This window comes from Mercenaria mercenaria, chromosome 7, assembly GCF_021730395.1.
Source record: "Mercenaria mercenaria strain notata chromosome 7, MADL_Memer_1, whole genome shotgun sequence".
Lineage (NCBI taxonomy): Eukaryota > Metazoa > Mollusca > Bivalvia > Venerida > Veneridae > Mercenaria > Mercenaria mercenaria.
Window position 1 is genome coordinate 77560279 of NC_069367.1, and position 22988 is coordinate 77583266.

A 22988-nucleotide genomic window follows, 5' to 3' on the forward strand; every position below is an offset into this window, starting at 1 on the left:
ACTTTGAAATATACCAAATGTCTCCTCTGAAAGGTATATATTGGCAAAATTTAGAGTGTAAATGTGCATTTTTAAAAAAAATACACCAAAAACAGTGAAAATGTGATTTTTTGGTTTTTATCTCTTTTTTTTGCAGCAAAAGTTCAATGAAATGCTCATTTTTTACCAAAATCTGACCAAACTAGTCCATTTATATCAATATCTGGACAAATCTCAATTTTTGCCCACATTTCTTATAGATCACAACCAGTTAAATAGTTTTCCCTATATATTCTATATAAAACTGACATTTTTTAAAGAGCTTCCAAACATAGCTAAACCCATTTCAGAGAACAAATCCTTACCTCATTTTAAAGAGTTATGATAAAACTGATATAAAATGAAGAGAAAAGTAGAGGTTATATATCTTCTAAGAGAGATTTCTATGGTCACATTTTCTTACTGTAAACTGACATCAAAATCACACTGCTGTGACCTGGGAGTACTACTCATACTACAACTGAGATTCACTTCACCAAATGCAACCTGCTGTCACATTTTCCTACCAAAATGTCACAAGTACATCCACAATGAAATTTAAACAGAAACTAGCTTTAATTTAGACCTCTGTTGCCATGCCAAGTGAAAAATTAGTGTTCAAATACCTGGCAGCCATTACACAGATGGCTCCGACGCTGGTTCCTTTAGTATAGTTAGGCCATGAGCCTTACGTAATGCAATTGAATCGCCCCTATCTACGGTGTTCCGTTTGGACAATCGTGACTTTTTATTTAATACAAAACCGCGATGCACAATGGTACGCTGACGAAAACGCGATGGCGTGATGGCACGATGATGAAACAACGACTGTACGATGGTGAAAACGCGAGGGCACGATGATGAAATCGCGGTGGTGCGACGGTAAAATGGTGAAATGTCGATGTAATATTGCATTTTCTTCATTGTACCATCGCGTTTTCACCATCGCACCATCGCGTTTTCATCATCGTACTATCGTGCTAGTGCATTTTCACCATCGTACCATTACATTTGACCATTGTGCCATTGTGTTATCATCATCGTACCATCATGGTATCACCATCGTACCATCGCGTTTTCACCATCGTACCATCGCATTTTCATCATCGTGCCATCGCGTTATCGTAATCGTACCATCGTAGTTTCACCATCGAATCATCGCGTTTTCACCAGCGTACCATCGCCCTCCGGTTAGAAATGCGTAGTCCCGTGCACTTGTATTTTTGTCAACAATAAATGAATGTACCTCAATATTTTTTTGTGAGAAGAAATTTACCATTTAGTCTCTGCTGTTTTGTAAAATCTTTTACAAAGTGTTCAGTGCTCAGTCCATTAAAACTATAAAATCTCCAAGGCCACGTCCTTTATATTTTATGTATGCATGAAAGGAAATAAAAAGCCGGGTGTAATAGTCACATGGTATTATTCAAACTCAGTTATACTGACTAAAGTTTAGGGTTAGGTTTAACATAAGTTTAGTATTGTACACTCAATGTGTGCGTACACTCAATGCGGGAGATTTAATGCCGACCCAATTCTTGAACCTGAAAAGTCAAGTCGACCTCATACTCCTTGACTTTTCAAAGGCGTTCGATATGGTCAACCACGAAAAACCTCTCTACAAGCTGCATTTCTATGGTGTAAGGGGTCAAACTCTTAAATGGATTAAAGCTTTCCTTGATAACAGGTCACAGTCAGTAGTAGTTAATGGGTTCACATCAGGCACCATACCTGTCTCCTCAGATGTTCCCTTAGGCTTCGGTCCTCGGGCCGCTCTGATTTCTTATCTATATCAACGATCTACCTGACTTTGTTAAACACTCTAAAGTTCGATTCTTTGCTGATGACACGGCTATCTACCTTCCTCTGACTGTCTCTTCTCATTCAAGCCTTCTACAACAAGACTAACAGCAATTGGAACCCTGGGAAACAAAATGGGACATGAAATTCAATCCATCTAAATGCCAAGTATTACAGATCGCTAAACGTAAAACACCTATACCAACACAGTACCTCTTACACAATACCATTTTACAAACAGTACCATCTGCAAAATACTTTGGCATAACTATATCACACAACCTTACATGGAATGATCACATTGACAACGTCACCAAAAAAGCAAATCAAACATTGGGTTTTCTAAGACGTAACATCAAATTGCACTCAGAAGGGTTAAAATCACAAGCATACAAAACACTCGTACGGCCCCAGCTTGAGTACAGTTCCACTGTGTGGTCCCCCACTCTGATACTCTGATGGATCAGCTTGAGTCTGTGCAGCGCAGGGTTGCACGCTGGGGCCAAGTGTGCATGATCACGACCGTACATCCAGTGTAGACAACATGATGACTTCCCTAAATTGGCGACGCATTTCACTCCGTCGCATTGAACAGCGCCTGGTTATGTTTTATAACATCTTGCATAACCAGGTCGCCATCCCACTACCGGACTACCTAACACCCAATACTAGATTTTCCAGAACCAGAACCACTCATTCCCAGGCATTCGTTCAATTATCACCCTCATCCAACTGTCATAAATTTTCATTCTTCCCTCGTACAGTATATCATTGAAATGCCTTGCCTTCAGATGTTGTCAACTCGTCTGGGCCAGTGTTAAGTCAGGCTGTAAGCCAGATTGAGCAGATCGCCCTGTTTTAACCTGTTTTTAACTATTCTCCTTATGGCTTTTTACCACTACTTTTTACTCTTTTAACATTCTTGCTAGCTGAAGCGCAAAGTCTAGGTTCCCGGCATGTGTTTGACTGAATAGAAGACAGATAGATAGAGTCACCTTGGCGCGGGAAATTCAAATCACGGAAGGGCTCCGTGCTTGTTGATTGATACCCAGGAATAATTTTACTATTTTGTGGGAAAAAAACCGATGTGGATGGGTCCACATTCCGTTTACATCCTGTAGTTCAGTAGGGACTATTAAATTGAGAAATGCAATAAAATTAGGCATTGTTCCTGCAGCGGGATCATTGCAGGCTGTTCAAAAAGTGCAAAAATAATGATTTTGGCATGCTATTTTTAATGGATGGTGTAAAACTTTCGTTTCGTTTTCTTGTATGAGAGTCTTGATTTTGCCATTAATTAAAAGCACAAAACATGCACGCAATTTATAAAATGGCCACCCTGATTCTGCTCATTAGGGAAGTGCAATATTGAGGCCGTGCCCAAAATTTTTTAATCTAAGTATACCCTACTACCACAGTTTAAGGACGGATTACACCAAACCGGAAGTGACTACTCAGTGTTACTTGTGAAGTAGTCCAAAATGTAATTTCATGCTATGGATGAAATCTGGAAGGAGGTGACAGTTATATTTTTGGCTTAGTTTTATTGCTTTTTGTAATGAGGAAAGATCTAGACCATTTTCATTGTGAATTTCCTGAAATAAGATTCTTTTTCTTTGCGAAAAATGTCTACATACGCTTAATTGCTAAACGGCTGTTTTCATTGGGGGCATTTTTAGAGGGTGATGTTTCTCAGGACAGATTATTTCTCTTATATTCAACATAACATGTCCATATTTTTCTATCTTTGATAAGAAGACATGTCATACTAAATGACCATGTACCATGGTTTTCATATCGTTGAAATGCTGTAAAGTGCTGAAAATGAGTTCTGAATATTTGATTGTTAACATGAAATAAAGAAGGAATTGAATTAGTAGACTGTAACATTAAAGGTTACAATGCAATAGCTGTTCTTCTTTATCTATATAAATTGACATATTTCCAAATGACCGCAGCACACACCAGGGCCCATTTTAAATGACTGTAGCTGATATTGTCTTGAAGAATATTGTCAGTGCAGAATAAAAATCAAAAGAAAAGTGGGGTTCATGTTTGATGCCAGAAAACATTTTTAGTCAAACACACAATCTGCAAATAAGCTAAAAATGAATGAGACCACAAATTGTAGTGGTGGTGTATGATCTGAGTTTCCATGAAAAAATCTGTCATACTGTTATTTCATTATAATAATGCTACCTACAATCAAGCATAGATTTTCCATTTGACTGTGTCTAGCACACATCAGGACACGTTCTAAATATCTGTAACGTACATTTTCTTGAAGAATATTGTGTCAATGCTGCATAAAAATAAAAAAAAAATCAAAAGAAAAGTGGGGGTCATGTTTGATGCAAGAAAATTATTTTTAGTCAAATACACAAACTGCAAAATCAGCTAAAAATGATACCCCAAAATGTAGTGATGGTGTATGATCTAAGTTTCTATGAAAATCACAATGACAAATGTTTATTTGATGAAGTGGCCACTGACCCACAATCTATGTGATCAGAAATGAATTGCTTGCATTTGGGGAAGGCCGTAACGACGTGTTATAACAGACGAGTAAGGGAAAATAGCTGGTGGCCTGTAACCTGTAAAAAAGCTGGAACATGTTATGTCCAAGTTCAATACAGCTAAAGCTTACGGTCACAGATCTGTCGGAAATTATGTTAATAAAAAACGTTTCGTGCAAAAATACGCGCTAAAAGATTTGAATATTTTGTTTTAAATTTTAGTCTAATATTGGAAACCCATGCTTTTTTGACTGAACTTTTTTCGGACCAAAAAGGCTCATTATCATGTAATGCCCAAAAATATTCAAAATCAATCGACTTAGCTTTTATTTCTTATGGAATTAATCACATTTCTGCGTTCAAACATAAACTAATGCAAGTTACTCAATCTTTTGTGAAAAAATGCAATGAAATGATGATAAGGCCTACTTTTGGATGTGTGAATTAGCAGGTACCTTAACAGAACTACCAAAATAATTTTAAAATCCAGCAAGTCTTTGCATTTCACGCTTTTCGTGCACCGTTATCTTATCTACAAAAATTTTTAATATTACTAAAATACTTCTTCGAGAAAGTCTGAGAAGTCTGCAAAAATTGATCTATAAACACCAATTACATGCACATGAAAAACCTGACATCCTTAACGTGCAATACATGCCTGCAAAGACGACACATCCGATCCCATTTGTACACTGTTCAATCCTCTGGAAGGGAGCTCAGTCACTCCAGAAAGAACCGAGAACGTACTGTGCGACACCAACCTAAGTACTGTGCGATACCAACCTAAGTACTGTGCGACACCATCCTAAGTACTGTGCGAAACCAACCTAGGTTCTGTGTGAAACTAACCTAGGTACTGTGTAACACCAACCTAAGCAACTCTGGTCCAGACCCTGAAATTGAGCGTATCCTGTCAGATTGTGCAAGTTAGCTGTACAAACACTGACGATGATCTACGGCATGTCACTTGTATGGACCGTTCCTGTTGGTGCTATTCCAAGGTTACCGCAATTTTCAAGACAGGTGCTCGCCAAGATGCTGCGCACAATTTATGGACCAGTCACACGTAACCAGAATCTGCTGCAAGCTGCTGGGGCATGTAATATAATGCAGCATCATTAATTAGCCAGATGATCCACCAAGTCCTTGATAACTGCAAACTGGGCTTCTTGGTACGGCCATTTGATGAAAAAGTCGACCACTATGGCATCTGGGAAAACACGTACACATCAACGGATATATTCATTCCTCAGCAGGAGGACCAAGTACCGCTTGGTGTTGTAATGGAGACTAGTTCCGAATGTAGTTTACGCAGTTAAGTCTCTAGAGCAGCGTTGTCTGTCATGCTGTACAGGTACACCTTCCGAAGATAGCACTGCATATAAGTAGTGAAGAGTGAAGCTATCCTTCTGCTATATTTTTCCATTACGGTTTCTGTTTGTTGCGGGCCTACTTTGCGATACATATCTCTATGACTGTGTTTGGGTGTTATGCGCTACAGGGAAATCTACTCTTACCTTTTATTTTTTCGTGTATTTGTAACAGAACCAGTAAATATTACAATACCTTCTACCCAAACGTTAGACTAGCCACTAGACTGATAATAAGGAATTTGTAACAAAATGTCCGACTTTTGTGATTTTTCTTTTATTTCATGTAAGAGTGACAAATGCCAGTCTATTTTCAAGATATTTTTCTTAGAGAACTGATTGAACATAGCCATGAGAAAACCAACATAGTGATAGTGCGTTTGCGACCAGCATGGAGCCAGACGAGCCTGTGCGACCGCGCAGTCTGGTTAGGATCCATGCTGTTCGCTCTCAAAGCCTATTGGAATTAGAGAAACTGTTAGCGAACAGCATGGATCCTGCGCAGTCGATCCTGACCAGACTGCGCGGATGCGCAGTCTGGTCTGGATCCATGGTGGTCGCAAACGCACTATGTTGGTTTTCTCATGGCGAGGATCAAAATGTTTAGTAAAATCTAAAATGTCATAAACTAATTCTATCATCTGTCATCGAACAACAGAAATATCCTTTTAATAAAGCCTTAATTGAAATCATCATTACCCCTGTGATAATATCATTTAGAACTGTAAACATTCAAGTACATTTTCAAAGAAAAACTACTTGAATGTTTATCATCTTTATTCATTGTTTCGTAGGCCACAAATTGAGCTCTATATTTAAGGATCATTTCCTACATAGAATACATATTACGATGCACTATCAAAATATTTTTTTCAATAACAGCATCTTGGACCTTCTGAGAAAAAATCTAATAATTGTAACTGATGACATGTAGATACTACTATTATACACTGTATTTATGGACACTACAGTTCCTATTTCACCAGAGATTAAAATGAACTAGTCAATGATGCATGTTTATCTGCTATTATATCTGAAGGAGTTTAGTATTGAGGATGAACAAAACATGCTGATGAATATCAATAACTTTCACATTTTAAGCAATTTTCAAATCAAGTATAATTGAAAGAAATGGTTAAAATGCTAAACAAGATAATCCATGTATTTTCATTTGACATTTGCGACACTTACAAATGAATTTCTGTCCTGTTTTGCGGTAAATATATCATTATCAGTATTTTCTAAATTGTTATCTAAGGCGAATGTATACAATGTTGTACATGTATTAATGATAACCAGCACATATTAATGTGTTCACAATATGTGAAAGTAAATAATAATAAATTCATACAGTTCAGATTATAATGGATTCAATTTTGAAATAACGTTTTGTTTAAATTAACTACAGTTCACAAATGTATATCGGTGCGCGGAGAGGATTGGAAATACAAAAGGCAAAAAAACAAGCAGTTCATCTCCCTTTGTATACATGTGAATATTTGAAATCACATGGAAATGTTTGAGGGTACATGTTCAGCAAGAGCCTGTCGAACCATCTTTGGAGGAATATTGGTTCATTTGTGTCTAGGGATTTTCTATATATTTGGTAAAAACGTTTGGTTTTTTCAATTCACTTGTTTTCTTAAACACTTAACGTGTATAAATATACGACTGTCTCTGAAATACGTTCGTCAAAACATTCACTAACGACTGTACAGTTTGACTAGTATGGCTTTTGCCTACACTCAAACCGCGTGTTACTGATCTATGTGTCCCTATACTAGAAGTGACTGATGTATACTGACGAATTTTAACTACATGTTTATTCATACTATGCCGTTTGCATTTAGACTACATTTTGTTCTCTTTATATTTAGGTAATATAAGTCCATATATGATCTCGTACCTGCGTAACAGAACCAGTGAGCATACGTTGAGCAATGTGGACAGTTTGTGGATTAACAACGCCGCACAGGTCGTTACGCCATTCGCAGTAACTATTGGTGGATTGATTGACAGACGTCTGGGAGTTAGAATCGCTACGGCAACCGGTTGTATCATTTTCTGGTAACGTAGACCGAAGGTTAAACTACTTCTTCATTTAGGGTCTCTTAAAGTAAAACGTGACAAACTCCGAGATACATAAAAGCAAACCTTGGTATCACTATACAAGTACATGCCAGTCAAGTTGGTAAAAGTGCAAACATTGCTCGTGCAAATGCTAACACTCTGAGCATTAGTGTCGATGAAAGACTGTATATATATATATTCCATAACATATACATTTTAACATTAGGAAGCATGGCTTTTATTATACAGAAAAGTATTCATTAACTATATAACGTTAGATCTAATATGAATACGAGGGCGAGCTCGGCCAGTATAAAAAACCCAGCATTATGAAAATTTCGACGTTACGAGCTTTGAGTCGTGATTAACTGAAAAACTCGCCCACTATAGAACCCATAAATGTTTTTTAATTTTTAGACGGCATATTGAAAACTATTGTGCTCTTATCCCCACTTTCGCTTCAGTGACGACTTTTATCAGCTCGTAACCTTTGCAGTTATTACAACTGGAATTAACACTTGAATTTACTAAACAGGATCCGTGTTTTTTTTGTGATTTATATTAAGTAATAAATGTTATAAACTCAATATTACCGTGTAATTGATTAACATAATCTTAATTGCTTTCATAACTTTACACTGAACAGTCGTATTGAACTTTGACTGTCCTAAGTCCACTAACCATGTAATACATACTAACATAGGTCAGGCAATCGTTTATTACTAACATTCAAATAAAGTCATATTTCAGAAATTGTATTACAGACTGTCATACGAAAGTCTTGGTTTTATTAATTATTTCAGTTCCGGAGTTGCACTCACATATTTTACTATCAAGAAATCTCTTGTAATGGTAGCTTTGTCCTACGGAGCTCTAGCAAACTTCGGGTCTTTTATTGCATATGGACCACCAGCACAGTGTGCTGTAAAGGTAGTATCAGTACACTTCGCTTACGTGTCATAGCATTTTCCATAACATAGCCTGATAAAATATGTCTAAAGCTTATGAAGCAGCATTTTCAAAATGAAAGTTGTTTTAGCTGTTACGCATATATAAATACTGTTCGTCCGTCCACTCACAACCCCCATCCCCGCCATTTTTCCGGACGATAACATTTTGATAGATGACATTTGAAGAATGAACAGTGCATTAGACCCGTTACACAATCGTGAATACATTACAATCAACCTCCTATAATAGTTTATGTTTTTAAAGCAATGACCTTACAAATGTCAATAAGCTTGGCGTAATGGTAAGTGACAATTAGGTAAAGAGCAGTGCATAAAACTTTGAACAGTTTTAGAACTATATAATTGTTGTACTTAATTTATGAAAAAGATGTTGGTGATATTAAGGCTTTCTCCAAGGCTGCTTTCCAGTTTTAACGACAGTAAAGTGGTTTTAAAGGAGTTGGAATCATATTACTGACGCATATCCAGTTTGCCTCTTGTATGAATGTACAATGCATACTAGTAATGCCCCATTATAACTCACAAAACTTTATTGACTGAATATTCTTTCAACAGTTTCATATAGGTTTTCAATGTTAGCATTTATAAACATATTTATCATTATTCTTTTGCTTGCCAGTTACATATTCTGTTGATATCAGATACGATATGAGAGCACCTGCTCAGTACGTGTACCTTTAGACAATTTTCTTAATGCTCAAAACCATGAAATTTCTTTTGCAGTATAAATATTGTCTTAAATTACTCTTCCTTTGATATTGTAATGACTTTTGCCTCCACACTTGTAAGAAGACCACCATTCGAAACGGGTATGTCATTTTATAGTTTAAATCTTTTATACTTAGTGGTTTCCTAAAAGACCTGGTTTTGCTGCCGGGCTGATAGTGTGCGGTTCTGGAGGCGGGGCTCTGATTTTCAACCAGGTCGTTACAATGTATATAAATCCAGGTAACCTATCTCCAGATCTTGAAACAGCAGATGGGGAAAAGTAAGTGGATAACATTTATATAAATAGAAAGTATATTCTAGGTCTTGGCTTCAAGCAACGACCGACTTGTTTTAAAACAAATCAGGGACAATAACTCTTGTCGTATTAGATTCGAAATCGAAAAAAATGGCACCGGATTGATAACATTTAAAGCAGCAATTCAATATTTTGAAAAGTTTGTCGGTATTTTAAGCCTCTCCTCTTCCCCCAATAAAACAAACAGTTGAAAAGTCATATTGATATCAGCAAAAAAGTTTATTTTCCACGTAATCATATATTAACCTTTGTCATGCTTAGTTGTTTCAAGCAAGAGCTGTCGGAATGCCAGGGACAGGCGTTCAATAATAAGCGAATGATTAGAAGGAGTTTAATGGGTGTAATGAAACCAACATCGAAAGCTCTACCATAATTCTTTAACCTGAAAGCAACAACGATGGGAGCGGAGACGCCAGGACTAATATAATTACCCTAATTATTCTTCGAATAGTCGACTGAAAATGGTAGCAGGCCATTAGGCCTATAAATACTCAAACCAAATATCAATATCAACTCAACGTGGCTTTGATATGGCCGCTGGAGGAAGGACGGACAGACAGACAGGCGGACGGTAGAACACAATAACAAAGTCACAACTGTATCCCTTTTCCGCGAAGGGTAAATGTGGTGACATTCATGATATTATCACAAGTGATCGCATTTTTAGACCAATTAAAGAAGTGTAACACATATAACTAAACTTGCATACAAAACATTTGCGAACTTAGACCTACCCTGATTCATATTTGAACAAAGTGTAACAGGTATCCAAGAGTGTTGTCGTATTAGTGGCGATTGGAGGACATTGTTCCTTAATAATTTATATCAAGGAGTTGACTTTTTACTGATTTTGTAGAATAAAAAATAAAAAATTAAAGAGGTGTCCAGTATTGAAAACAACTTATGACGTGACAGTAGTACATGTTTAATCCTTGGAAAAGCTTGCAATATAATTGAGCCGCGCCATGAGAAAACCAACACAGCGCGTTTGCGACCAGCATGGATCCAGACCAGCCTGCGCATCCACGCATTCTGGTCAGGATCCATGCTGTTCGCTTTCAAAGCCTATTGCAATTAGAGAAACCGTCAGCGAACAGCAGCTGGGTCTGGATTCATGCTGGTCGCAAATGGACTACGTTGGTTTTCTCATGGTGCGGCTCAGTTTAGAATAAATATATTCATGCACAATACATCTTTACAGATATTTCACAGACAAGGATGTATTAGACAGAATACCAAAAGTGTTTCTATTGCTGGCAGGGATCTATGTTTGTCTACAATGTATTGGAATTCTTCTTTTAACAACAAGACCTACAGACACGGAAGTATGCAACTTTGAATATTTACTTCATGCTTTCAGTGTACATTATCGCTAATGTCTATTTCCAGATAGCAAAGTTTATAAAATGAACCAATGTCGTTCATATTTTTTTCTGTATGATTCCATATCCTGTATGGTTCCATATCCTGCCAGTTTTTAGTTTTGTTTGTTTTCGGTTTAGTATCGTCTTTATGTAACAGCGGCCACTTAATCTTATCACAGTTCTTATAGAGTTTGTACCAGTACAAACTTGCTCTCTGCAAGTAATTGCCAACTTTTCCACATGGAGCTATAGGGACGAATGCTTTGAGACATAATGTCTTCTGTCATGCATATCGCCCTAAGATCGAGCTCACAACGACATGAACTATATATCCGCGCTTTTTCTATAGGTATAAACAGGCAATTTTCCATAAGCCCGCTGGACGAGTTTTTCAGTACAGTACGGATTAACGCATGACCGTAATTGCTTGGTAACTGTGACGCCAACAAACATTCTGTAAATTGATACACGTGGCACATGCAACATAGCAACTTCCATTTGTTCGGTTTAATACAATGAAGTCATATGCTGCAATGGCAGATGGAAACCTGAAATATCATTACAAATGCACACTGTCATAATATGTGTGAATGTGTTTTTTTCGCCCTTTGAAATATGAATTTTTATATGGATATTTAGTTTGCTACAGACAGTTAACCAGTCTACTACATGAGCGCTTACCTATGTGTAAGTTTCAGTGTAAACATTTTTTCAGTTGGCCCGGAGGTGCCAGTATAACAGAGAGAAGAATGAGCACGACGGAAATGAGGAAGATTCACCGCTGGTCGATGTCACACACAAGTAAGAATGATATTCTACCAACAATTACCGACACAAACTATAGTGATACACTTAACGGTGTTTTGGAAAACTTATAACTAACATCCTATATGTATATGTTGAATAAATTCATCTGCATGTATTGTCAAGGGCGATCTAGGATTTGGGGTCAGAAGGGGTAAGATCACCACAGAGGACCTTTTAATAAAATTTGATAAAAATAGTGAATCTGTTTAATATGTTGGCCTATCCACACGCCTGCACGATCTATCGCCGGTAGTACTTCCGTACTGACGGATTGCCTTCCGGTAAGGCATAAAACTGACAAAACACTGGGGAAGAAAGGAAAGTTGTAGTAGGTTTTGATCTTCCTTTGTAGCTCTGGAGGAGTCATTAAATAATATAAGGTGGAGTCTATCCATTATACATTTAGTACACCAAACGTCCCGATAATTGATTCATTAGAGTTTTATATTTGCATGCACTGCACTGTTGTGCAGAGACGTTTAATGCACGTAAGACTATCATTTTGACTACTTCTCCAGATGTGAAATAAAAATAGAAAAAAACCTACTGCAACTTTTTTCCAGTGTTTAATTTTTTTGCGATGACGGATGTCTCAGTTAAGCTCGTTCTATGATTGTGCCAAGTTTCAGATGTACAATAAAGACATATTTTTATCAGATCATTCTGAGCAGTTCACGCTTTGGCTTGAAATGAATTTCAATCCTTAACTTCTGTAACTACGCGTATTTTTTTAAGTGGTAAGGACAGACCAGAAAATTGGAAATATTTTATCTTTTTCCAGAGCTATAGAGAAAGTGCAGATGAAGACGGTTTTGTATAAGATGCTAACTGATAAAAATGCCTACATCTGGTGGATAATTTTGTTTAATTTGTATGGAGGAATGACTATAGCAAATGGCTTGTACAAGGTAGAGACACCATTACTTTCTATAAACCACTTGATACAGCGCGATACGGGGCCTAATTCTCACAATCAACCTAAGGTTAGTTTAACTAGCCAATTAATGACTAGCTAATGTTCTGGCAAGTGGTGGTAAGCCTCGATTAGTTAAACTAACCAATGCCCACTATTACCCTGGAACTGCAAGCTTAGTTAAACTAACCAATGCCCACTTTCACCCTGGAACTGCAAGCGGCGGTTAGTTAAATTAACCAATGCCCACTATTACCCTGGAACTGCAAGCGGCGGTTAGTTAAACTAGCCAATGCCCACTATTACCCTGGAACTGCAAGCGGCGGTTAGTTAAACTAGCCAATGCCCACTATTACCCTGGAACTGCAAGCGGCGGTTAGTTAAACTAACCAATGCCCACTATTACCCTGGAACTGCAAGCGGCGGTTAGTTAAACTAGCCAATGTCGATTATTAGTTAAAGTAGCAAATATTCACTATTTACCTAAGCGGCGATTAGTTTAACATGCAAACAATGGAGGACGAACAAGAAAATATTATATCTATTTATTGGCATCTGACCATTTTTAAAGTTGGGACACACGGGGAGGACGTATCAAACATACAAAACCCCTTTACAAATTGTATCCTATAATCTTATTACCGCTGACCATTCGCCTATGATATTGTCGTTACTCAATAATCTCTGTAATTTATACATATCGGCCTGATTTTAAAGTATCTGTTGAACTAACCTCTCAGTTCGGCATGTGCTTTTGAATTGGTAAGTTACCTATATGCTAAAGTTAACAAGCCAGTGTTGGTTATTATTTCGTATTCGTATGTAAAACACGAATCGTTTGGTATTTTCTGCATCATAGGTCTACATTAATAAATATACTTGCAGTGGTCTAGGTTTCTAAACATAAGAAATGATATGTCCCAATCAGTGATATGTCGTTGAAGAAAATTATTGTTTTGAGTTCAGATGGAAGGAATTATATCACGAGCGCGCAGCCCGAGTGATATACTAGTATCTATACGCATATAAACGAGAAACAATGATTTTAGTCGAAAGCAAATCACTGGGATATATTATTTCGATTATAACACGATATCAAAGATTGCTATGTACATCCTTGACGGCATCTACAAAATATTTGCCTGTTTTGTGTGGGTTTCTTTTCCAGCGGAGTCTTATCATGGAAACATTCAACTATTGGTACAAACTACAAGCCGTTTTATTTATATTTTAATCATTTAAAACTACTCGTTCATACATGGAGTGAATAAATCGAAATTCTTCAGTTGCATAGAATTCGATATAATTCATGTCTTACATTGAAAAAGAGTAAAAACCATATCAAATATTTCTAAATCCGTGTGCCATTTCTGTTTTATCGTAGACGTTTTACTATTTCCGTAACGTTGATTTTGGTTTTACACTGGCCCTTGGCTCATGTCAGTAAGTTTATACGAAAGGTCATTTTTTGCAGAAAACATAGAATTAACATTGTTGGAATCATGTGAAGTAAACCCCATATGATATAGTTTAATCATATTTTATTGTATATATACATACTCTATTCACACATATACAACAGGCATACATAAATACATCAATGTAAATATACAGAAGGGTTTGACCAGAATTTATCACAACACTATCGTGGGCCCTCCCCTGGACTCCATATGAATACATCTATTATGTATGATATTCCATTTAGCTACCCATGCACAATATGAAAGTAATGTATTTTGTTGAGTTAAAATATAACATCTATTCATACAATAAATGGTACCTTTGAAATTAGCCAAAGTATTAGCCGACAACTCGGACCAATTGTTAGGAAGACCCGGACCAAGTTGTTTTGGATTCCGAATCTAAACAGTACATTAATGCAAGGAAGACCTATACTAAATTTTAATATTTACAATGTAATTTGTTTTAAACAATAACTGAAATAAATGTCTTTTAGGTTTACGGTCAAACTTTCATCGCTGACGATCATTTTATTGCACTGATTGGTTCACTTTCTGCTGTATTCAACTGTGTATTCCGACCAGTCTGGGGAATGATGATGGACAAATATGGCTTCCAGGTAAGAGATAATCGGTGTACCGTTTTCTGTGTGCACGTCGTTTTCATTTATTAAGGGTGTTTTTAAAGTGTAACAGAAGTAATTTGCGAAGAGATATCACGGTACGAATAGAATTGAAAAGAGCACTCGATGTTTTTTTCTTTATGAATTTGAAGGTTCAGTTTATCACAATTGATTTAAAACATAATTCATAGGACACAGGAATAAAATAACTTAATCTAAAATAACTTACAATAGATATTGTATTCAATAGATGATTAGAAACTCCTTGAAAATATCGTTTGTTACGATTTCTTGTAAGAGAGTATGGGTTTCATGTTTTTTTTCCATTCAAAGGTAGCGGTAAAGCTTGCGTCCGCATGCTTCGTATGTCTTAGTTGTACCATTATGCACACAGAAACACTAGGCAAGGTGGCTTTTCTTCTTTGGATTTGTGGGATGTACGGTAGTTCCTGTTGTAAGTACATTAATGCGCTTTATTCGTTTCCGATTAAAAGCATCAAGTCAGTTTGCGTCAGTGTTATTAAATAGTGTTTGACCTTTAGCTTGCTGACAGCAAGTGAGTGATTTTGCCTTAGCGCCCAGTGCAGACCAAGATCAGCGTACACGTCCATTCAGGTTGATCATAGTCTGCACTGTCCCCTATTCAGCCAGTAAATTTTTAGTGAACACCCCTTTAAATGGTGTTGTACTGACCAAATAAATTAATTTAAAAAATAATACTAAAGACTTTATTTAAGGAGGAAGCACAGTTGGTCTTGGACCAGTCTTCCATGTGGACCTCCATTCTAGACACATTTACATGATAGTATTTACAAAACATGAAAAAAGTTAACCATCTGTATTAAAACATCATGTGAAAAAAGCATTAATGTCCAAAATATATAATCATGTGTACATCTTGTGCTTTCAAATTTTTAACTTCTTTTAAATATTTATGTACAGACACAGATTTGCTAATAGAAGTTTAAGTTTATTCACTGATGAATAAAAGAAAAAATTGACACAGATATCAAACATTGAAAGCAGTGATTAACAAACTAAGTGTAATTCTAAAATAAAATGTACAAAAACTATGTTGTCTGTAAAACAAAAAATATAACACTTAACGCAAGTAAGAATAAAATGATTTACAGAATAAATACAGAATAGGATGAATAATATCTTGTTTTAAGATACATTTTGTACATCTTTTTAAATTCGCTAAGGGTAGGAGCATATTTAACAGTGTCAGGTAAGGAGTTCCAGATTTAGATTTCCTGTACATTTCAAGATTAGGAATATAGAATAATTCTGTTTGTGATCTAAGATTTCGTGTGTGTATATCTGAAATGCATTGAAAATTTGGTAACATCCGCACAAGACCTGTTACAGGACATTTATACCAACCTGTAACTCTGACATTTTGTTGGGAATATGAATAAAAAGTCCCCTTTTCACGGCGGAGACCCAGTTGTGTTTATTATGCATTTATTCACTGTAGGTATTCGGAACGTACACATCCATCACACATATTGCTGTCAAGTTTTGGTTTTAATGGGATGTGTTCTTTGAACATTCTTGATGGATTGTTTTCCTTTGATTTTGGTTTAGTTTAGTTAAATCATATTTTATGGTAATTATCACACAAAACATTATGGTCAATGACATAAAGACAATTATATACAGATACATATGTAAATATATATACAACAGCAAACTATCATTACATCAAGATATATATAATGCTACTACTGTATACATTAAGAAATATTCGGTAACTTTGCAAAGGTGCGATAATACAAAAAGGTTGGAATTTGATTTTGGTAGTTTCTATTTAGGAAAAATAAACACTCCGGTAGCCATAGTAAGGTTTTCAAACACAGTGTACTACATGAAACGTGATGAAAATAGTTATCAGTATCAGATATCATATATTATGTATAATTTACCAGAACTGAACAGACGCATATAAACTACCCGCATGTAGAATATAACAGATTCTATGCGAAGCTGACAAATTCAAATGTTACTGAAGAACATGATTCCTGTAAGTGTTAATCGTCTTGTAAACAACATTCTGTAAAAACCATAGCTTGAATATGTACCATCACCATGTTAGTGCAATAACGTTACATAATATAGTATTAGAAGTAATTTATTTAAACTAATTGAGACACTGAAACTATAAGTTGTAATATATAACACTAGATAAAATACAAAATCAGACTACAATAAATCTCATGGAACTTGATGACACATACATATAAACATGTGTTTTTCTTGTTTGTGTAAATACACTGTAAGTATTTAAACTTTAGTTAAAAGAAAACTTCAATTATTTCGCGTCTGAGGTTTAGCTATTACAGAATTATATCAAAGTTTTGCTATGTCGTAGCCATATTGCATGCACTTTGTTTCCTTGGCTCTAATCATCTGCAGAAACTAAGAACCCCGTGAAAATAGTAGAACGGTCATTGTAGATTCTGTCATATTCCTCACAGTTGTCAACATATACAGTATCACCTTTGCTAAGATGCAGTACTGCTGCTGCAGTCGCTGGGTAGGAATTAATTGAATCGTGGTCATGTTTTCTCACATACAGTTCCATTACTTGTTGCGAGTTTTCAAACATTTGGCAATTAAAATTGTCGTAAGGTGGATCATTCCTAATAGACAACGTGACCACAAAATGATAAATCCCGGGAATACTGCACGTAAATTTCCCGGTTGTACTGCTGTAGTCATTACCAGTGTTTTCTATTACGGTAGGAAATCTAACCAATCCAGTGGCCTCCCCAGCAATTCCGTATGCCATAAATGCTACTCTGTGACCTGGACAGCGCTTTAAAACACAACTCCCAGTCTGCCTAGTGTTACCCTCACATTGTCTACCAAGAACGGAAGGTGAGGGACTAGAACATGTCCTTGATCTTTGTGTAATACCACTTCCACAAGAAACGCTGCAAGTACTCCAATCACCCCAGTGTGTCCAGCCACCATTTATTCTCTCTTTCACGACGATGTCATCAAGAGTTGTTATCTTCCTGTCTGTATTGCTTAAACGCTGATTCAGGTGATTTGTTATGTCTCTTATGTTTTTACTTATTTCTAGCTTAATGTCATCTTGAAATGTAGATACATTTATATGCACATTGCTGACTAGGTCCTCTGTCTGTCCTTTAATTTCCGTTAACTTTTTATTTATGCCCTGCTCGAAAATTTCTTCAGCTGTACTGATATTTTCAATGCTGTTACCAATTCTTATAGTTGTTTCAGCTTTGAAGTTCTCGAATGTCTCTTTCATATCATCCATTTGGCTTTCCATACTTGAAATAAATTGCATTCTTTCTAGCTTTTCAGCCGCTATCGTGTTCTTCAAGATAATGTCCATATTTTTTCCTTTGTCTTCTTGTGTTTCTCTGACTAAGGCATTAAGTTTCTTGTCTATATTTACAATATTTGTTTCAATTTTTGCAAGACGGTCCACAAAAAGCGTATTAGCTGTTCCCGGTGATGCAGATAAAGTTCTCTGTCTTGCTTCTAATTTACGAAGTTTTGCAGATTCCAGCTTTTGTTCTAACAGAACTTGCTGGACAATTCCCTTGAGGACGTCAATCTCTTGGCAGTCACAGATTTCATCACAATTTATCACAAAAATATTTATCGCTAGAATTGATAGATGAAGTAAAAGAAACATGTTTCCGATTTATTTATATATAAAGACAAGCTAAATCAAGCAGAAGTCAAACTTATTTTACTACTACAAGCGTACTGCTGAATGATCACCACGCAGTGAGAATATTTAAGGAAGACTTATAGTACGAGGCCTAGGTTTTATAAACGTTCGGTTTGTATTCCGGTGCTACGACGGTCTTTCAATAAATCATGCAACTGCCTATATATATACATTTAGAGTAAAAGTACTGCTTTACGCTGTAGGATATTTCTAAAGAAACATACGAAGCAAGGATAAACAAATTCTATAGATAGGTTTTTATTTTCACGTGACATATATCCTAGGTACGTTGCTGCGATGTTCTCATATCTGGAGAGGAATCAGAGATGACCGCAACTGCAAATATCACTTTTTATCATTTTTGTATACTGCAGGCTTTTCAGTAAATTATAGAAATATTAGAAAGAATTAGAGTGAAAATGCATTTGGTATTTTCACGGTGAAAATGTCACTTGTAAGAAAACTATGAAACGTTTAAAACACGAAATAAAAGGAAAAGCTGTTTGTTTTACTTTTAAGACCAAAATATCTTTCACTTACAATCCCTATCATATTATTCGCATTCATGTCTAGGTCTTTCGATCCTACACTGAAACCTATATCCTCTATATATTATAAGAACTGGCCTTAGCCGTGAACTAACCTAATTACAAACATCCGGTATTCCGAGAACATCACGCGATTCACTGACTTTGTTTTTGTTCAAGTGTTTTAACCTTGTACAATGTTGTTTGTACCTCAGTCACACATACGGCGCGGAGAGCTACGTCTAGCCACGGATAGAAACGTAGTAATCCGTATCGATCCGTACCGGAGCCGTACGGATTGGTACGGATTGATACGGACTACTACATAAAGGTACGGCTCAGGTACGGATCGATACAGATTACTACGTTTCTATCCGTGGCTAGACGTAGCTATCCGCGTCTGCATATTCGAAAGATTTCATCGTTACAAATAAAATCTAACTGAAAAAGCAAATAACAACAATGTCATGAAATATCGCGCGCAAATGATATTATTATTCTGCTCAAATAATTTCAATTCAAATGTTGTCATCTGGTATATGAACAAAATTATTGATAAACAAAAATACGTGAAAATTACGTTGTATGCCTGAATCATGTTTTAAAACCTAAACCTTTTTTTTTCATATAACTCTATTGATATTAAATATTAAGAAAATGCCCATTTTACAATGACTATTAAACAGTCATCTGGTTGCAAAATATTTTTATATACATTCATACTTATACTGGTGTAGTTTCGGTTTACAAATAACACTCGAGATGCTCGTTGTTTAATTGGTTGGTTTATTTTGAGTAATTTGTATAAACCCAGCTGATATTCCTACTTGAAACATGAACTATCTGGAGAACAAGACCAAAGCTGATTTTTCTAAAGCCTTGCCACTTTTTTGTAAAATGTTAAATGAATGAATACAATATAATATTTATAAACAAATGCAAAGGGACATAAATTTTGCTGAAATGTAAGTCATAGAACTTTCCCCAATTATGATACTACTACTTACATACAAAACGATGTCAAAAGTTGCCGAAAGTCGAAAAAGGGCATAACTTTGTAAAAAGTCAAAATAGAATAATATACGGTGTCCCGTTAGGACCATCCTGCTATCGCTGGCACCTCATTTATTCGCGATGCAACGACAATACATCACACGATGTTGCTGACAGTACTAAAGCACGATGATGATGAAGTGAAGGCACGATGTCGGAGACTCGATACTACGATGGCACGATGGTGATGAAGCAATGTTACGACAGCACGATGACGCGATATTACTTCGCATTTTCATCATTGAGCCTTCGGTTCACTCCATCATTATCGTGCCATTGTACGATCGTGTTATCGCAGTCGTGTTATCACCTGTCTGACATGTCAAAGGGGTCAACGGTCATTGTAGAGTTTTTGCGGCCATAACTTTGACAAGTACTGAGCAATCTTAATTTTTGTGCATAATTGTTCCCCCAGTGAGACATTGCTCTATCACCGTGATGTCATCGTAGTATCACGTCTTCGCCACGAAGATGATAACACGACAGCGATGACACGATGGTGATGTCAGGACAATACGATAACACGACGATGATGGAGTAAATGCACGATGACGAAAACGCGAAGTAATATCGCATCTTCGTCATCTTGCTGTCGTAGCATCGCTCCGTCACCATCGGATCATCGTAGTATTGCGTCGTCGTCATCGTACCTTTGCGTCTTCATCATCGTGCCTTCTCTCCATCAGCGATAGCACGATGGCCCTAACGGGACCCCGTAGCTATGCATGTTTGATCACCACAACGAGCAAGCGTTTGTAGTCTCAATTCATAATCACTTGTGGTTACTGTCAGATACAAACTTTGCACTTAGCCAAAAACTGTCATGTTGAAATCAGGGCTAAACCTTGTGAAAAGATTAAACCCATAATGTATATGTCAGATCATCACAGTCAAAAAGTGTTTGAAATTTCTGCGAAATTTCTGTGAATGCCTTTAGCTGTTGCTAAGGGACAAACGTAACCAATTGGAACGCTGAGACAGACGAATATATGGTTGCAATAATGTTATTATACAATGTACTAGTATACGATAACAGATCGTAACGTCAACAATATATATAAATGGAATTTTTGGATGACATGGTTGTAGGATCGTACGGTCGTTTTGCATGACCCTTTACTTTTTTTCTAAATTATATAATGCAATTTTTGTTTTAAACACTTCGTAAGATACAGTCGCACCTATCTGTTATATGTTTTATTCTTTGATGTTTTTCTAAATAAATAATAATGATTATTTATGATGATGATAATTATTATAATCATATCTCGCACATATAGTGGGAGAGACATATTGATTTAGAGTTGTCAGTCCGTCTGTCCATCTGTCCGTCTGTCATAAAGTATGTCCCCGCAACTCCTCCGATACCACTTGACGGATTTATACCAAACTTCACAAGAGTGATCATTTTCAAGCTTAGTTGTGCTTTTCACATATTTTTGGTTCGATTAGTTTTACCGGAGTTATGGCCACTTCTCTTACATAATTAGAAGGATTTTCAACAAGCCTTACAGGAGTGATCAGTGCCAAGTCATCGACATGTTCAGCTTCTATGATTTTAAGGGGAGCCCTATAAGGGGAGCAACTTCTCTTATGTGCCATTTGGCAGATTTCTACAAAACCTTACAGAAGTTATCAGTGCCAAGCCTTGTTATACATACCATTGGCATGTTCTGGTTCAGTGATTTTCAGCAGAGTTATGGCACTTGATTTGTCATATCTACAGTGTTTACACTACTTGCTGCATACAATTAGACTGAATTTCCCCAAACCTCACGAGTGATAAGTGTGATATAATCGTCATGTTCTGATTAAATGATTTTCAGTGCAGACCCTTGATTTGTAAAATTCTTTGCTCTGTGCTACTTCTATACCACTTGTTCGAATCCACCAAACTTCACAGGAGTTACCACTGCAATGCCTAGTTGTGTACTTCATTAGAATGTCATGGTTCAGTGATTTCCATAGGAGTTATGGTCTTCATTTTGTGGCATTTTGCAATTTTCGCAGGGTAAGTTGTGGTAGACATACGTTCCTCGTGAAAAACAATCTGTAGTTATCATTGTTACAAATCATAGCAATTAATGCATGCAATTTCATCAACAAGATCACACAGTTGGTCAAAATAATGAATGGTGGGTAATTTTGTAGGGTAACTTCGTTACTAAGCTTATTAATGATAATGTTATTTATTTACAAGCATACAAACGTATGTTTTTCCATGGAGAAAGGACATTTGAGATCACTCTCAAGTGAGTCTCCACACAGCAGAGGTGTTTCGTTTTCCGTGCCAATGTAGATGCAAGTTACGGTTCATGCATTTCGTATCGGTACCTTGTTAAGTGATTTTTTTTTATAGAATTTTACGCCTCGTAGACAATTGTTTTTCAGGAGTTTCTGTCACTTTTCCGTCTTGTAAATGAGATAAACCATTGTAAAAGTTGTATCCTATCTTTATTACCATTTAGGTGTTATGTCCATTGGCCCAGCAACACTAGCAGAGTTATTTGGTGTGGAGTATATGGCCATCAATATGGGATTCACGTTCAGCGCTGTGGTAAGTGTTTGACATTTACAATAATTAAATAACAGAAACCAGAAAAGGATTTTTATTTGTCTTATGCATATGAGGTTTACACATAAAAAATCCAAATAGAAAGGCTGTTCAATGTTCTAAATAAAAAGCCCAATTTACTAATGTTTTGTTCGGTATGACCGACTTTAAATAGCTGTCCTAACTATATATGCTACAGACAA

The 22988-nt window shown here is 36.4% G+C and overlaps 2 protein-coding genes across 3 annotated transcripts in view; one reads left to right on the forward strand and one right to left on the reverse strand.

Annotated features, from left to right (window-relative positions):
• Positions 1-22988, forward strand: part of LOC123553875 (uncharacterized) — a 35545-nt gene that overhangs the window by 8751 nt on the left and 3806 nt on the right. The window contains exons 1-10 of one of the 2 annotated variants that reach the window (XM_045343585.2): positions 7006-7310; positions 7582-7771; positions 8578-8704; positions 9591-9733; positions 10971-11094; positions 11849-11934; positions 12722-12848; positions 14811-14933; positions 15270-15390; positions 22700-22788. In XM_045343585.2, coding sequence (XP_045199520.2) covers positions 7214-7310; positions 7582-7771; positions 8578-8704; positions 9591-9733; positions 10971-11094; positions 11849-11934; positions 12722-12848; positions 14811-14933; positions 15270-15390; positions 22700-22788 — 1227 coding nt within the window. In that variant the 5' untranslated portion in view covers positions 7006-7213. Of the gene's footprint in view, positions 1-7005; positions 7311-7581; positions 7772-8577; positions 8705-9590; positions 9734-10970; positions 11095-11848; positions 11935-12721; positions 12849-14810; positions 14934-15269; positions 15391-22699; positions 22789-22988 lie in introns of those variants that run through there. The other variant, XM_053548703.1, reaches the window with a different exon arrangement.
• LOC123553876 (uncharacterized) lies at positions 15465-18727 on the reverse strand. The gene has a single exon (XM_045343586.2). It carries the CDS (start codon positions 18610-18612, stop codon positions 17341-17343), a length of 1272 nt encoding a protein of 423 aa, XP_045199521.2. The 5' UTR covers positions 18613-18727; the 3' UTR covers positions 15465-17340.